The sequence below is a fragment of the Trichoplax adhaerens genome, genomic scaffold (genome assembly GCF_000150275.1).
Source record: "Trichoplax adhaerens TRIADscaffold_6 genomic scaffold, whole genome shotgun sequence".
NCBI classification, from domain to species: Eukaryota; Metazoa; Placozoa; class Uniplacotomia; order Trichoplacea; family Trichoplacidae; genus Trichoplax; species Trichoplax adhaerens.
Genome location: NW_002060948.1, coordinates 2,561,646 through 2,579,387, shown reverse-complemented (window position 1 = coordinate 2,579,387; position 17,742 = coordinate 2,561,646). Strand labels below are relative to the sequence as shown.

The 17,742-nt window shown below is 33.1% G+C and overlaps 3 protein-coding genes across 3 annotated transcripts; 1 reads left to right on the top strand and 2 right to left on the bottom strand.

Moving 5' to 3' along the window:
- Positions 1-1,055: 1,055 nt before the first annotated feature.
- On the bottom strand, positions 1,056-4,490 carry TRIADDRAFT_26575 (uncharacterized protein; the record flags this gene model as incomplete). The annotated part of the gene is made up of 11 exons (XM_002113297.1): positions 1,056-1,140; positions 1,212-1,281; positions 1,370-1,496; positions 1,572-1,666; positions 1,731-1,879; positions 1,991-2,055; positions 2,159-2,295; positions 2,945-3,018; positions 3,190-3,296; positions 3,598-3,755; positions 4,355-4,490. The coding sequence occupies 11 exons, from the start codon at positions 4,488-4,490 to the stop codon at positions 1,056-1,058; spliced, it is 1,203 nt and encodes a 400-aa protein (XP_002113333.1).
- Positions 4,491-6,182: 1,692 nt separating this feature from the next.
- TRIADDRAFT_57380 (uncharacterized protein) lies at positions 6,183-10,370 on the bottom strand (the record flags this gene model as incomplete). The annotated part of the gene is made up of 7 exons (XM_002113296.1): positions 6,183-6,367; positions 6,442-6,487; positions 6,612-6,717; positions 6,886-6,967; positions 7,470-7,577; positions 8,033-8,130; positions 10,285-10,370. The coding sequence occupies 7 exons, from the start codon at positions 10,368-10,370 to the stop codon at positions 6,183-6,185; spliced, it is 711 nt and encodes a 236-aa protein (XP_002113332.1).
- A 2,147-nt stretch (positions 10,371-12,517) lies between these two features.
- On the top strand, positions 12,518-14,829 carry TRIADDRAFT_26537 (uncharacterized protein; the record flags this gene model as incomplete). The annotated part of the gene is made up of 3 exons (XM_002113659.1): positions 12,518-12,592; positions 14,274-14,405; positions 14,608-14,829. 3 exons carry the CDS (start codon positions 12,518-12,520, stop codon positions 14,827-14,829), a joined length of 429 nt encoding a protein of 142 aa, XP_002113695.1.
- Between the last annotated feature and the right edge of the window lie 2,913 nt (positions 14,830-17,742).

Below are 17,742 nucleotides of genomic sequence, written 5' to 3'. Positions count from 1 at the left end.
CGATATTTGCAATTTTATTTCTATAATGTTAACACTGTACGATCTTGTCTACAAATGAATACCTATAAACTGATGTTTCAGGTGCACAAACATAAATTCAAAAATGCAGCACATTTAACTTTTACTTTTATAATGTAACAACTTTATACATTTGTAACATTAGAAATTATAACCATATCTTACAGACAGAATTAATTAAAAATTTATTAAGTTAGGAACAGGTCTAGGCATTATAGGAATGTGTATATAAACATGTACTATTAAATTTTCCAAAATAAGTAACAAGGCGATTTAAGCCCTATTTTTTATCAGCGTTTGTCCTGCCAATTAATATTCGCAAACAATTGTGTACAGGATGATAGCAGCCATGTCATACTAATACCAAGACTTCAATGTCCTTACGGAATATGATAGAATGTCCCAAATACATATGCTTCATTTTAGTTTCATCTCACTAAGTAGCATAATTTAAAAGAATATTTTAGGCCTGCCACATAAAATATGAAAATCGGAAAGGACAAGAAAGAAATCCATGAACGAGTACGGAAGTGATCCGAATTTTACCAATCTAGAAATATAAAATACATAAATCAGGATCCTAATCATTAATACAGTTCAAATAAGGCTGTCCCATAAATAAGCTGCGATATAACGATATTGTAGGAAGTAGTAATAATTGAACGAGGTTACAATTGCGTGCACATTGCATTCAAAATCTATCGCAATATCGCTACAAGTTTAGCAGCAACGATAACAGTTTAAAGCATATATATATGGGATAGAAATACCGGTTGATTGCATTTTCTGAGAATTTTTAATGTTCATGTTTTCGCTTTGCATTTGCTCAACAAAAGTTTTAAACACTTTGATACATCTGTAAAGTGAGGTTCGCATGTAACCTAGATGAATCATTGAAATTACTGATTAATCGCTCTCCATATTAATAAATACATAAAATTCTACGACTTTCTAAAAAGCACTTGATTATAAATTTATGGAAAGTGGCACTATTGCAATTCTAATACAGTCAATATTGTATTAGAGCCGATACGCATTCAACAGCTAGCAGAATTAGTATCACCTTCTTCGCTATTTTTCTCAATGTTACTATCGCTGTCGTCAAGTTCGCTACATAAGTGGCTACATCATAGCATAAATGAAACATTCTTAGAAAAATTTTTTAAAAGTCGGAAAATAAAAAATATGCTTACCAAATGTTAGGGACAGAAAAAGGATCAAAGTTATCAATATCGGTAGCAGGAATAGGGACACATACTCGACCTAAATATATTCACAAATACAGTAATCGTATTACTTTCAAGACATAGTCAGCATTGTTACAATAATGATGCTAATAATAAAATCTAACCAGTTTTCGGATGGATACAAAATGGACTCTTTAGCAAGTGATTAATTCCTTTACTGACATTTATATCAAGCCTCGGGTAAGTATATTGCAATTGAATTTCTGCGACGCAGTGTGTTAATACTGAATTCTATATGATTAACGAGAGAATGTTAATCAGTAGTAAGCAAAGACGTCGGCATACAATGTGCTGGTTTTCAGTTACCTTCGTACTAACAATATCTTTTTCAATTTTTTGTTTTAATAAGCTCCACTTTTGCAATGATGATAGTCCCGAGTTATTCCATTCCTCACTTAATGCTGATCTAATATGTATTGAAGTTAAGGGATTTTGGCAGATATAATTCGAGACAAGCGGAATAACAAAAAAAGTAAAATCGAATTTGATCTTTTAAGATATTTTTATCTGGAATTAAAGCAAGCACTTTGTTCGAGCTCTCTTCTGACTCTAAGATATTTTGTTTCTTAAGGAGCAAATCTTCAAAATAGCTCTCTATTGTTTTCAATGCACGCCTAAATTTGATAAGCAGATTTCAATTTAAAAATTAATCTATATCAAACATTAGTTAGCACAAGATATACTATAGTTATGATGCCTAGCCCAGAATGTAAAACATAGCTAACTGTATAGAGGGATGCAGATAAGCCTGATTTTTGAAATGAACTCTCTTGACATGGCCTTCACCACCCTTTGACAAATAATGGACAGTTAAAGTAGAATACGCGTATTTACCTATTAAAATCTTAAAGGAGAAACTACAACATAAAATCCTAATAGCTAATGTCGACTACCTTTATTATCGTCAAGTACTCTGCAATAGCAGATCGCGCACTCTGCGATAGTTTTCTAGCTGCAGCATCGCAAACCCAACAATGAATTCCTCTTCTCCCACTGTATACCCATAAAAGATGGTGAAAGCCAAAATCCTCTGTAAATAATATCATAGTTTTAAATCTAGATAATGCTAGATACATCAATTAGCAGTATAGCCTAAAAAAATAACGTAATGAATACATCTAGAATTCTAATTTGCTTTGTTAGATGCAATAAAATTTAATTTAGTTACTACACCCACGGAATGGGCAACAAGGCATTATTCCCTTCTCGTAGTAATTAATAAATATACTTCCTATAGACTTATATTATTACATTATAATTCAGAATTTATTCCAACGGTTGATTTATGCTATGTTATCGCAGTATACCTAATACGTAAGAACATCATAAATTTCGAAATTGTATCAAGACTCCACAGAATCAACTAACATAGGTGATTCTTAATGTCATGTTAAACTACGTCAGCTATACGATATCGGAAATTTAGCATTACAGATCTGAAAGTTCAATTAACTATGAAATCATATCTAGGAATTAGCTAAGTCATCATAAACTGAATTCGTATCTCGTAATATACATAATTTTACAACGAAAAGTGATTTAGCTTTGTAACTTACGCTTACTATGAACGTAGCTACATATGTACTGTATATTAAACTTCAATATAGTTATAAAATGGAGAATAAAGATAACAAGGTAGTATAGTATAAGGAAGTGGTTATGGAATACAATAATACAACCTCTAAGCGCAGCATCAAGGATCTTCATAGCCACTGTCATAAATGGCCAACACTTCGAGCAAATTTCGGCACCACTAAGGGGCACAGAGAAAGGGATTCATTTAATATTACATATAGTGCTACATTCAGTGTCAAAATCAAAATAATTTATAGCGATTCAATGTACTGTATTTAGCCAGTACTACACTAACGATAAAATCGCCCAGAGCATCATATATTGAATTTATGTATCAGAAGGCACATACCTGCAACAAGATCTTATTTCATCGTAGTCTGTCATATCGATATCGAATACTAACTCTTTCTCTTCCGGTTGAAAACTACTATTTTTAATCATATTTCGATCTTTAGGCTATAAAAATGTATCGCTCATTAGTAACCATGTGAATATCTAAGGATAATGTTTACCATTGCTAACATAATTTGATATCTAACTAAAACAATGGATTACAATAACTACAGTACTGAAACTAAATGAAGGAACACTTAGCAGTTTGTTAGGCAAATTATGTATCTTATATTTATTAAATCTACGTAGATATGTCAAATAGCAGGTGATATAGTTAAGCGTATGCAGCAGAAAATAACGTTTTTACTGAATATCTGTCATGTTAATAGCAATAACTATGTACAATCTATCACTAAAAGTATACCCTAAAAGAGTAAACAGCTCCCAAGTCGATTTTATAAGGCGAACGCTTCTGAATTTCCTTTTGCATTTCGTTCTTATCGGAAAATGATAAGTAACGAACATATATATCATCCTTTAGAGTAAAGGAAAATTCTCGATTTGCAAAATAGTTCTTTGAAACTGTATAGATAAAAGAAAATGTTATGATTACATTTAGCTATTAATTCTAGCCACAATTTCAGTACATCATTACTGGTACTAGATTTAACATTGAACATCATCAGTTTTGCAAAAGGCTTAACATCAAAGGAATCTATATCCATAAAAGGGATTCTTTTAATTCTTGTATATACTCGTACTTTTTTCTTACAATTTTATCCCTGTATCTTTACCTTAAGGAGACTTGATCAACATTTTACTAAATTATAAACTAACGACAACGCGTGTAAAACCACTAAGTATTTATCTAAACCTATGGCAATCAATCTTTTTATACAGATTGGAGATTATCGTGATAGATTCTATTTCAATCAATTGAATGCAAATACGTGTATTTGTCATTTTAACCAATCTAAGCAATAATAATATATTATAGTAGAACTGTTCATGTTCCCGACTAAATATTGTACTGTAGGTTGGCCTATTTTGATAGAAAGTGTTTTAACAATTCTTCCTTTTTTTAATTCTATCTTTCATTCAAACCTTACAGGTATAGCGAGGCTACAGTACAGTAAACATACTACTAGAAGCAATCCAAAAAGCTAGAGAGCGATACAAACCATTTCCGTAGCTTAGCCATTTATAATACAATTGATATGGGAATAATCGTTTATAATATACAGCCATAAGCTGCGGCAAGTCCGTCAGATCATATTTAACCGAGAGCGTAGAAGTATTTTCTTTATTTCCTTCCATGTTGCTGGTAAAATTCCCGCCAAAAAATGGAAACTACCGCATATGAATACAGCAAAATGTTTAAGATCGTATAGGCATGTCCCGTCATACAGTACACTATATCACTTACCGTACAGACTAGTACGGTACAGCTTTTTGTAGAGTACTGTATGCCAGTGAGTAAATAATTAATTAATTCAATATTACTTTGGACGCCTGGACGATCGGACGAAACTAGAGTCACTAGACTCTAAACGTCCAATAAAATATGCTTTACTATCATGCGTCTCATTCTGGCTACCGATTCTGGTAAGCTTCCTTTATGATCGCCGCCGCTGAGTCAGTTCTATGCGATTGACTAAGGTCATGCACTAATGGATTACAGTAACAGTACTACAAGAAGACCTAGTCGTCCTTGAATCGCCCCAATCATTTTGTATCCAACTCGATTTCGATGCAAAATGATTAGGGCTAGAACTATGTTCAGCTTACTTTACTTTAACTGTGAGCTGCTGTGATTGGGTTTGCGTACTAACAGTATTGTACAGTAAATGGAAATTCCCATTTGTAAAATCCGTCGTATTTTGCAAATGTAAGTGAAGACAAAATGTATGCTATCGGGCTGGGCTGTCAACACTGACATGTAAATCGTTCTATTTCATGTCCGAATCAAATCTTTTTAAATCAATAAAGGTCGAATTAGAATAAACAATATAGAATTAGTATATAGACAATGGAATTAAATTAAATCAAAGTATGACATGATAGGACCATCGATGATAGTCCTTAAATTATTATGTTCCTTTTAATTTACGCTTAGCGAAGACGCGGTGGTAGAAAGCAGCATTTCGCGAAACGCACTGCCTTCCAAAACAACTGCATACGCTTGCAATATACTGTATACCAACATTATCAATAATTATAATTACGTTAAGACGGTCACGGGAAATACGAGTACATAGCCTGGGCTATATAGTGTACTCAGTACTCGCACTCGAACTTAATGTTACTGCTCAATATCAGAAAGTCAAAGATCGATTTAGCCTGAAACGTTAATGTACCTGATCTGTCTTTTGCAACATCACCGCGATCTATTTTGAATCTTGATGGAATAAATCATCCGATAACAAATTTTCGAGAAAGATAGGATTTGTCACCATAAGTTTACATGGATTACATCTTTATTAGATTTTACAAAACTCATCAGATAGATTATATTAAACACGAATATCAAAGTCTTGTCAGATGAGCCATACAATATATCGCTAGTATCTCAAAGGTACTTGTAATATATATCAAACACGACAATTTATTTTCATTTCCTAGTAACATATACAAGTAGATATATAACAATTAAAATCAGCAAGAAATGGAATGACAATTGCAATATGTCACTACAATATAAACATACATAATGCGTTCTATGGGCTATTGCAATGAAACTGGTAACCTAAAGTTTATCTCTATACGATAGCCATAAAAGGTCAGTCAAAAATGTCGGGAACAAAACGCCAACAATGTCCAAATGTGTTTTACTTCTAGAATGTTTCCCAATTCTGTCTCGCTGCAGAAGGATCAGATGTCTGTTGTCTAGCAGGTGAGTTAAATACAAAAATAAAATATTTTAACAATGTTATTTGATCTTCAAATCACTGCAACAGATAAGACTATCTGATTTATTTAAAGAGAATAGAATTTAAGGTGGAAATAAAATTACCCAGCCGATTGAAAAGAATTCCATCCCGTTGAACCTGAGGGATTAGAAAAAACATTAAAATCTGTTAAACCTTGATTACTTTGCTGTGACGCAGGTTGAAAGTCGGCAGCAGGGGCTGAAACCGGTTGGGGGTTTTGGTTCTTGGAAGTTGGAGGAGGAGGAAGGAATCCCATTCCAGCACCTTCGTTATAAAAAGTTGTTTAAATGCAATGCTATTATATCATATATAATATGAGAAAGAATCAAGTTTTTTACCTGCTGCAGGTTTACGAGCATTAGAAGATTCTCCATCTTTTTTTGACTATGATGTTATTATAAATTAGTCTCCAATTAATCAATTTTTCGGTACATTTCCAGTTATTAAATTACTAGAAGTTAATTCATGTAATATACATCATCACAATACATTAAATTATCTGTATTACTTTCAGGTTTATATGGATTGTCTGCCCTTCCTTTAAGCTTAAATCCAACTTTGGCTTCTCAGGTTCATTACTTTGTTGAGCAATGCTTTCGCTAGTTTTAAGCCATCTAAAAATAAAAGTTTGGTAGCATTTATTGAATGGAAGAAAATATATGATGGTAACAGAATTATCTTCACACTATGATTTATTCATAGACAAAACTATCATCATTCGCGCTAAGATTAATTTACATGAAGTTAGTTAAGCTAGGAGGAATATAAAAAATTCTGCTTACCTAAAATGCTCCTGTAATGTCACATTAAAATCGAAAGAATCGCTGCGATCCGCAAAGCCGATACCAATAAACGCATGTTGGCCTATACGGATTCAAATTGAATACTTATATATGAATATAGATGTATCTATCAATTGCTTTCATCCATAGTAAAGAGTAATTCTATTTATACAGTAAATACGAGTGGGCTAAGTGCTTAATGAGTCGTACGAATTAAAAAATTATTGTAAATTCTTCTGTTGCATTATATAATCAGATTTTAATTAATAAAGTCAAAGTAATAACTACTTTTATAGTTGCACCGTACGTACTCATTGTAGAAATGAAAATTGAACAATTATTTGCGTTCACTTTCGATACGTCCTTTAATTAAAAAGCTGTACAGAAAATTTTTTCTATCATGTACAGTATACAGCATTGTATAATATAATATAAGGTTACAGACTGAAACATGATATCAAACGATGTCGTACAATGCGGTTGCGTCCATGACATTATATTCTAATAGCCGATTTTGAAATAATTAACATATCAATAGCTACTAAGTACGTAAATATTAAGCATATGTTCTTATTTATTCTCACCATTTTCATTTACTATTTTCAGTACAAAGTATCGACTACTATCAGTTACTGATTCTACTGATAATCCTCCAGGATACTTGTCTATTGGACACGCAGCAAAAAGTTCTCCTTTAAAACAGAAAATATATGAATAAGCCAGACAATTACTTAAATTTCGCTGAAGGTGACACACTGCTTATTAATCAGAGAGTAGTAAAATTGATGCAGAACTTTCTATCGCTCATCACAATCTTGCAAGACACTTTTTAGACTACGTAACGTCCTTCAAATAAAGAAGAATTATGATCGTGCAGCTCCATAAATTGATTGTAATAAAGCCTTAGATTATAAAAATTGAATATTTTGTTGTATAGTACATTGTGATTAACAATCATACTATGATCACTTCTATGTCAGGCGCTATATGATTTATAAATTATAGGTCGAGGACAATAGAATACTGCCGAACGACTAGTCAGTTAGTGCTAGATTCAGAGGTTCACAATACATGCCTTTTCATATCAGAAATCTAGGAAAATTTGCATATGTTGCGGGCAATGTATCTAATTTATATATCAACACACCTGACTTATCTTCCAACTTTACGATACACTGTTTCCCTTTCGCTATAATTCTCATTCTTCCAGTCCAATCAGGCTTTGTCAAGCTCCAGTCTGCGGCTCTAATTACGTTTATGATAATAAATATATATAAGGCGATTAGATCTAAAATAATTGGTTTTTAAAGTTTCTCTGTATAGCAAATAATGGATTATAGTTACAATTATGATAATACAGTTTTCAACTTTTTATTTGTAAAAAGCATAAACTAAACGCAGCGAGATTACGATTGGTTAAATTTTATGGCTCTACGTATTAATGATAGAATTAGTTCCGTAACTGTTAGTCTAACTTGAACACATCATATGGAATGCAGTAAATTTTAAAGCACTACTATTTTGTAGAAGAAAATGGGTCTAATTTAAGTCCTTGTACGGATTATACTTATGAAAACACAGTTTCTGTTGATTAGCTAATTATTCCACAATAAAGTACGTTTTAAAGAAAGCGTCGATAAACTTGTATTAATAATTATCACTTTATCCGATGCGTTAAGTGATAACTGTTGTAGCGTTTATTTATACGATAAGCATGTGAAATGAAACCCCTCTTCAACTTCATCGAGATTTTGCATGATTAAAAGATTATAACTTGTCAGATTATAGAACCACAGTAAGGGAAATTTTTGAGATATACGAGTATAGTACAGTAGTAGCAAAAGGGACTCTTGTAAGAAGATCAAAGTATTGCAGAAGTTCACGTTTGCGCTAGACGATAAGTGGACACTACTGTACTGTGCTGTTAAAATATTTATTTTACCATAGTATCGTATTGATACTTATAATTATACGTATATTAATATATATTTAACTTGTTCTCACAGTGAAGAAGTGTTCTGCTGATTTATCCAAATTTTATCTATATATCACACACTTGCTCAAATTTCAATAGGAACGTAAAATCTGGTTAAATCTAGTTTTGCTCTATGTTCGATAAGAATGAGTTGCATGGCATTAGCAATAGCATGATATCTAGGCGTAGCCGAAATAAATTCCTTTTCAATTTACTTCAATTACGAATACTGTAATATTAGCTTTCCCGGATCCTAATTTCGATTTGAAATCTTTACTTCATTTCACTTCTTTATATATACCGATTAATTATAAAGCGCTGGAGTAGAAGGCCATACTTGCTATATTGTCTTTCGAAAATGTAGCAATCATATTGCTTTACAAGTAATATCGAAAGATACCAGTTTTATCGATGACTATACAAATGAATGATGATATCCTATACATTAAGAGAATATACCGGTAAAGCTTAAGCTGCAAAAAATCTTTTACACAGCAGATTTTGTTAGCTACATGAATACAGCTTAACATAAGAGTGAGTAATTTAACTGAAAGCTTTCAATTCAAATCAAGAATTGATTGCGGATCTTTGGAGGCAAAAATTCATTGTGTTTTGTACTGTACACTACGGTATGAGGCTACCTAACTTTGAGCGTAGAACGACATAATAAATATGGCAGTAATCTCAGGCTCTTTAGCAATAGCTGCACTTTGCAAATAATGGATTCATTGAACTCTCATACGATACAGCTACATAATGCGATTTTATACGGTTTTGGATTATTTGACTGGTAAATAAAATCATTCAGAATTCAGACGATTGATTGTATTATGCGCCATTGCTAGTCTAATAACGATACAAATTGAATATGTAGGAAAGGCTGTCCTCGACTGTAATCGAAGCACTGGAGCTTCAACTTTGTGCTAATAAATGATCAATCTCTAGCAAGAAGTAACTGTACATTGAAAGGGTTAATACTATAGATATAACATCTTTGACTGTATATAGCCTAAACATGATACCCATGACTAATAGATCAAAAAGAAGCAAGTGCTGTCTATGCTGTCGACATCAAGTCTTGACTGTACTGTCTATAGCATGAACATCATACATTGCAATGATCGAAAAGAAGCAAGTATACACTGAAAAAGTTCAATCGATTTCTCTTCTTTCAGCACTATAGAGTACTAGACTTATAAGTGGATAAAACTGAACTTGGCAGCCGATTTGTCCAAATAGCCATGGACTGCTGGTGCATGCAATAATCAGTCTATTCATGTTATTGCTGCGTTGTCTCCATTTGTCAACAAGGTACTAGCAGAAAGTTATTGGCCAATAACAATGTGACATTGCATATCGTTCTATCCAGTGATTCTTGGAGAAAGAGATGAGTTTTCTATAGTAGTAGTCAGAATCAGATTTACCTGTATCCCCTATTGGATTGTCTAGGGGGAAGCTGGAAAACAAATACCTCCGGCTTGACAGCTAAGATAGATTCGTAGTCAGCCATGATGTCTGATCTTCCGTCAAGTATGCTTGTGCCCCACGGACAGACACGAGTTTTATAGGACGGATAGTGCCGTCCAAATGTGACCATCCACTGGCGTACAGTGTACAGTACAGTACTGTCAATGAAATACACTGTACTCTACGGTAAGCTTCTCAGTGATGAGCGCATGCTATACTGTACAGTACAGTACAGTACAGTACGATGATGTACTGTACTGTACAGTACTGTACTGTACTGTACTGTACTGTACTGTACTGTACTGTATTGTGACGCAATCAGTGTCTTATGCTGAAGTACAGTACGGTAAGTCACTACTATGTACAGTACAGTACTGTACACTGTACAGTACTGTACTGTGCTACGGTGGGCCAAAAGGGACAGAGTATTTCAACATCACACATGCGTATTACATACTGTCCAGTCATGACGATATGCTTGCGTCCCGCGGACAGACACAAGTTTTATAGGACGGACTGTGCCGTCAAAATGTGACCATCCACTGGCGTACAGTGTACAGTACAGTACTGTACTGTACTGTCAATGAAATACACTGTACCCTACGGTAAGCTTCTCAGTGATGAGCGCATGCTATACTGTACAGTACAGTACTGTACAGTACAGTACTGTACAGTACTGTATTGTACTGTATTGTATTGTACTGTATTGTATTGTGACGCAATCAGTGTCTTATGCGGAAGTAAGTCACTACTGTGTACAGTACAGTATTATACTACGGTGGGCCAAAAGGGACAGAGTATTTCAACATCACACATGCGTATTGCATACTGTCCAGTCATGTCGATACTCCTTTCTATAGTACTGTACATTCAAATTCAATTGTCCCAATCTCGTCTCGTCGGTGGGTATGTGTGTTGGCAAAAAGAAATGGCAGGAAACTGACGAATGTTGCGCACTGAGTCAGTGAATCAATCATTCATTCGCAGATCGTGTAGTAATACAGACATACAGTGATATTAATTTCATCTTGTGATTATTGTCAACAAATGTGTACTGCTGGACCGTTGTGGAAAAGAATTTCACACAATTCAAACTGGTTCACACTTGTAGCGTGCAAATTCTACACAGTGCTGTACAGTAGAATGCAGCACAGTACAGATTCTGCTCTGTAATAATAAAGTCCAGTGGGTATCGTCTCAATTTTTTGATCGTATTATTGCGATTGTAAATTAATGAATCGTTGGCAGTGATGGTAACTGATGGTTAGTTACTCTGAACACCACTCATGTTCATTGCATAACCTACAGTGTACTCCAGTCATGATGAAACGCGTATCTATACTATACTGTATATTCAAATTGGACTGTCGCAATTTTGCACGTCTGTGGCTATGTGTGTTGACAAAAAAAATTATATGAAACTGACCCAATGTTCCACACTGAGTCAGTCAATCCTTCATTCACGGGTCCTCTCGTAATACAGTACAGTATCATGAGCCTTGTCTTTAAAAGACCTTTTTCAACCTTTTCCAATTATTTTACTACCTTTTAACGTGCTTATAGTCATTGAAATAAAATTGTACATAATCGCTTCAAAGCTAAAATTATAAAACTTGGATAACGTTTAAATCGAGTGCAGCCATTACGGGGTCTGGAAAGAATCAAAATCTCTGCAGTACAGTACAGTACTGTACTGTACTTTCGAAATTATACTGTACACTGTTCAGTACAGTATTACACAACAGTGTTCAGTACAGTATTACACAAGAATCAAAATCTCTGCAGTACAGTACAGTACTGTACTGTACTTTCGAAATTATACTGTACACTGTTCAGTACAGTATTACACAACAGTACTATACTGTACAACACAATGCAGTACTGAAATTCTTGACTGTAATCGTACGTACTGTACACTGTACATGCTGTTGTACAGCGCGCAGAGTACGTATCCAAGATTGGCTTGGGGAACTTCAGTTGCCAGTTCATCTGTCATCTCTATAGTATTTTCTATCAAAAAATCAACTCGACTGCGTTGGTAATGCAATGCTCAATACTGTACTGTACTTTATCTAAAAGACAGATGGAATTTTTATGGGCAAAATCTTTTTGCAAAGTTAGCTTATGTTGTTCATGACCTTTTCTTATTTATTTCAATAGTCTAATAGAAACTCACTTGAAAGTTACAACATGGGAGTTCCTAAATTTTTTCGTTGGATCAGCGAACGGTACCCATGTCTCAGTCAGATTATCAAAGAACACCAAGTAAGTAACGATAGCATTTGAAAACTTTGCACTCATATATTACACCACATTGAAGGCAAGAGCTTGCAACACTGCAAGTTCCAACTGGATAAAAAATGATGGATTAACCTACAGTATAGACGTGTATATCAACTTGATCGATTAATGAACAATACAATTATCCATACTTTAGTTTATAATTGAATCATTTCGCCATGAAAGATAATTTGACGATAAACAATACTTTTTGAATGGTACATGAGTATAACTTACTGTACTACACAACAACTGGAACCTGGTGGTTGAATCTCGTTGCACGTAGGAGTTCATACTAAACTCTCCTCTAGTAGGGCATTATTGCATCAGGAATGGATTCACACTATTCTTAAGTCCTACCCTTACTAGTTTCGACATTACTGATGAGAGTAATTTATCCACTGTAGTCTAACTATCTGAAATAAATATCGAACCTCACGATTACTTCATTTAATTAAGTTATATCATTAGCACTGACGCTATATCTTGATCTATGTAGGATATCATTTCACTAGCTTGTCGATTTATCCCAACCATAGCCAATATCGACATTGTAGCATACCATGCAATGCATCGTGCCTGAAAAGTATTACTCCACTTGCTAAATTGCCCATAAATACAGTAAATAAATACATAATAAATTACTTGCTACCCGCCTGATTTGATTGCACTAGCATAGCAGTATTAGAATCTAGTATCTGTAAGCACCTCATCCATGAGAAATGATAATATGACAGATTAAAATTGCTAATGGACCAGGATGAATATGCATGTATCTGAATACAGTACATCGTATAGTGTAATACACTGGTGTACAGTACAGTATTACTTGTAATCATTTTAGGGTTGCACTATTCCAAATGGATGACAACTTGATGTTGCTAATTAAAACATTTATAATACGCCTAAATTACAATCCATTTTAATAATTTTAAAGTTATCAATCAATACTTTGATTCTAAGCTATATCGATAGAATTCATGCTGTTTAAAAATTAGAACAGCAATATAAATAAATAAATAACGGATAACTTGTACGATCATCCAGCTTACGATAATATTCGTATACTCTATTTCCTTCGATAAAATTCTGTGAGATTACACTCTACAAAATACTAATGTCATCACTGGCTACCATAATGATATTACTGAGTTTGCGTAACTTGAATACATTCTATTTTACCAACTCTGTTCGCAAATAAACTGTAAAATAGCGCTATAATAAATTATGACTTGATATCTGTTAATTAAAGCTAGTCTATTGCCAGTTAAATGCAATAACACTGATTACAGGCTACACATTGATTCTACAATACTATCGTATTGCGTTAGATTACTATCGAGAACGATGCCATAATAATTATAATAACTTAGCAGATAGTCAAGGCATGAAATTATTTTTAGTACAGTACAGTATAATAAGAAATTATTAATACAGACAACGCTCTTCCTTGCTGTTATCATTGCGAACACAACTACAACTCGTACAGGAAAAAAAGCTAATGCTAAATTATTTAGTGTTACCAATTAAGTGGAATAATTTACAAGCTATGTTTTTACAGCAATTATTATTATGCCATATATCGATCAACCGCTATAAAAATATACATTTTAAGAATTTAGAAAAAACTTATTGACACCTTGCTTCTATTCTAAACTTTGACTAGATCCCAGAATTTGATAACCTCTATCTGGACATGAATGGGATTATCCATAACTGCTCTCATCCTGACGATGCTAATGCACACTTTCGTATATCCGAAGAGAAAATTTTTCTGGATATATTTAGCTATATTGAGGTAAAGGAATACATCCAAATCTTTCCATTTGATCTATGTAGTAACGTATACCCTTGGAAATAGTTTACAGCATGCGAAATTAACTAATGATATTTATATCATTGAAAAGAAACTTAAATATGATGCTGATACAGAACATCACTTAATACTGTACATGATGCCATACATGTGAGCAATGTAAATAAATTTACCTTTTGTGCAGGTACTATTCAGAATTATTAAACCTCGAAAAGTACTATTTATGGCTATTGATGGGATTGCTCCTAGAGCTAAGATGAATCAGCAACGTAGTCGAAGATTCAGGTTAATAATTCTTTGCAATGATACTATTTACAAATATAAAGTGCATAACTGGGTATATCTAGATGCTACTACTGCAATCTGGGTACACAGTATTCTTTACTTGATTCGCCCAATCTTGTAATACTACCAAAAGTAAATCATTGACTATGATTGAAGTATATTTCTTTAAGATCAATTAGTATTCGAATATCCGTTGTATATTAAGCTTGCATGGACTAGTCTCATTCCCTTTTGCATGTCATTTATAGATCAGCTATGGAAGCCAAGCAAGTTATAGAAAAAGCTAAGAGTAAAGGTGAAGAATTACCTACTGAAGAAGCTTTTGATTCCAACTGTATCACGCCTGGTAATTATCAATTTCTTGTGTATAAACTAAAGATTAAACTGTATCTTAGTTAAAAATCTTGTATTGCGAAAATTTTAATTGCTTATTTTATACTCAAAAAAATTGATTATTCACCAAAGTTATCAATCTGCTAAAATATGCTAACAGGCACTGAGTTTATGGATAAGCTACACCGACAGTTAAAATACTTCATCAGTAGAAAAATATCTACAGATGAGGCTTGGCAAAATGTAGATATTTATTTATCGGGCCATGAAGTAAGTTAAGAGGACACTCCGTTCGTACTCTTGATGTGTTTGCAACATTAATACGTTAGTTATACGGTGATATTTGGTTAAAATCATTTAGCATTACGTAGAATTTGCAATTTTTAGTAATCTTTTAGATTAGAGTGAATATCACCACAGAATTCGATACAAATAGTTAAACAATCCTTTAATCGTTTTTTAAATTTACAGACCCCAGGTGAAGGAGAACATAAAATTATGGAATTTATACGCCATCTTAGATCTACGCCTGATTATGATCATAATACTAGACATTGCCTATATGGCTTGGATGCTGATCTAGTAAGATAAAGAAATAATCTCTATCATCATTGCATGCATTCCATTTCATGTTGTCTTTACACCGTGTCCTGTTTTGCTTAGATTTTAAGAAAAAATTTACATCATTTTGCAGATTATTTTAGGTCTAGCTTCTCATGAACCGCATTTCTCTCTCTTAAGAGAAGAGGTAATATTCGGTAAAAGGAATAAAAACAAAAAATCATCCAACGCAGAAGATATTCAGTTTTACTTACTCCATTTGTCCTTACTAAGAGATTACTTAGATTGTGAATTTTGCGATGTACAGGTAACAAAATTTATTTTTATTAGTATTCCTTATCACCATCGACCTTAATTTTAAAAATGCATTTGTTCTGTCACTAAAACAATAAATATACTTTCTTTAATCTGGTACTAATCAGGCAATACAAACCTTTTATTGATATAATTTAAGAATAAAATTAAATTTCCTTACGATTTGGAAAGAATTATCGATGACTGGATCTTATTAGGTTATCTTGTTGGAAATGATTTTATTCCTCATCTTCCTCATCTACATATACATCAGGTTAGTCTATGTTACATCTACATATTGGTATCGTTTAATAATTTAAATGATTATAATTACTGTTTTGGCTTTATTGTGTCAATAACCTGCTATATTACTATTTCATAATAATTTCGTAAACTAATGAATACTTAGAATGCCTTAGTAAAGCTTGAACTGGTATATAAGGAATTATTGCCAACATTTGAAGGTTAGTTAATTTGTTTCAGATGCTCAATGAATGGTTATATTGATTTATTACCATGTAGACCTAGTTTTTATCGCTGTCATCTTACAAATATACACAACTCACAAATTCTAACTTATGTTATTTTTAACACTATGTTAGGCTATTTGCATGAGCATGGAAAATTAAACATCACTAGATTTGAAAAGCTCTTAAAGAAACTGTCAGAGGTTACTATTCATATCAACTGATTTTATCCGTATTGTGTCATTTAGCCGATTACGCTTAAAATATTTCCGTTATTGCAGTTTGATCTTGAACAATTCCAAGAAACGTACGACAATATAAAATGGCTTGAAATGAAGGTATATATTTTACTTTTTCTTTAATTAGTAAAGATATTTCACAGTAACTTTTTGAATAAATTCTTTTTATATGCTATCTAAGCGAGGTGGTGGTATCCAGCCATTTTCTGATTCGGAAGAGACTGGCAATATATCTGATAAAGCTCCAGAGAATTTAGACAAGGAAGTAGAAATAGAAAATGACCTAAAAGAATTAATACAAGAAAGTGAAATGATTACAGCAGATGACGTTGACACTGATACTTTAGAGGAGGAATTTAAAATTTTCCGAAATAATTATTATGAAGAGAAACTAGAAATGAATCCTGTAACGGAGGAAAAGATTCAAAGAATTGCAAATGATTACATTAAAACTATTCACTGGATTTTGCAATACTACTACTGCGGTGTCCAGTCATGGAGCTGGTAATTCGAATGGAATTTAAACTAGTCCACAAGTTGTATTTTATATTTATTCGTTTAATTTACCCCTAATAATGTAGGTTTTATCCTCATCATTACGCTCCATACATCTCTGATATCACTAACTTCAAGAGTATGGACATAGAATTGGAAATGTCGGAACCCTTCCTACCATTTCAGCAGCTGATGGCAGTATTGCCTGAAGCTAGTAAAAAATTATTACCCATACCATATCAGGTATTTTTATGCATTCTGATCCCATTAATCAATTCAAGGTTATTACAATTGTATTGAAGTTATTTTTACGTAAACTTCATTACCAGTCATTGATGACAAGTCCGAATTCTCCTATAATAAACTTTTATCCGGTAAATTTTAATACCGATCTCAACGAAAAACAAAACTCCTGGGAAGCAGTGGTTAAAATTCCGTTTATTGATGAAGTAATCTTTACTGATTTATAGTATCGGAAAGTAATCTATTATATTTGTGGGTAAATATCTAATATTCTTTTCATCTTATCGATAAGTCGCTTCTATTACAAGCCATGAAAACGGTTGAACATCATCTAACTGATAAAGAGCGGAAGCGTAATAAGCATGGTCCTCATCTTCTTTTTCGTTATAAATATGGCCTTGA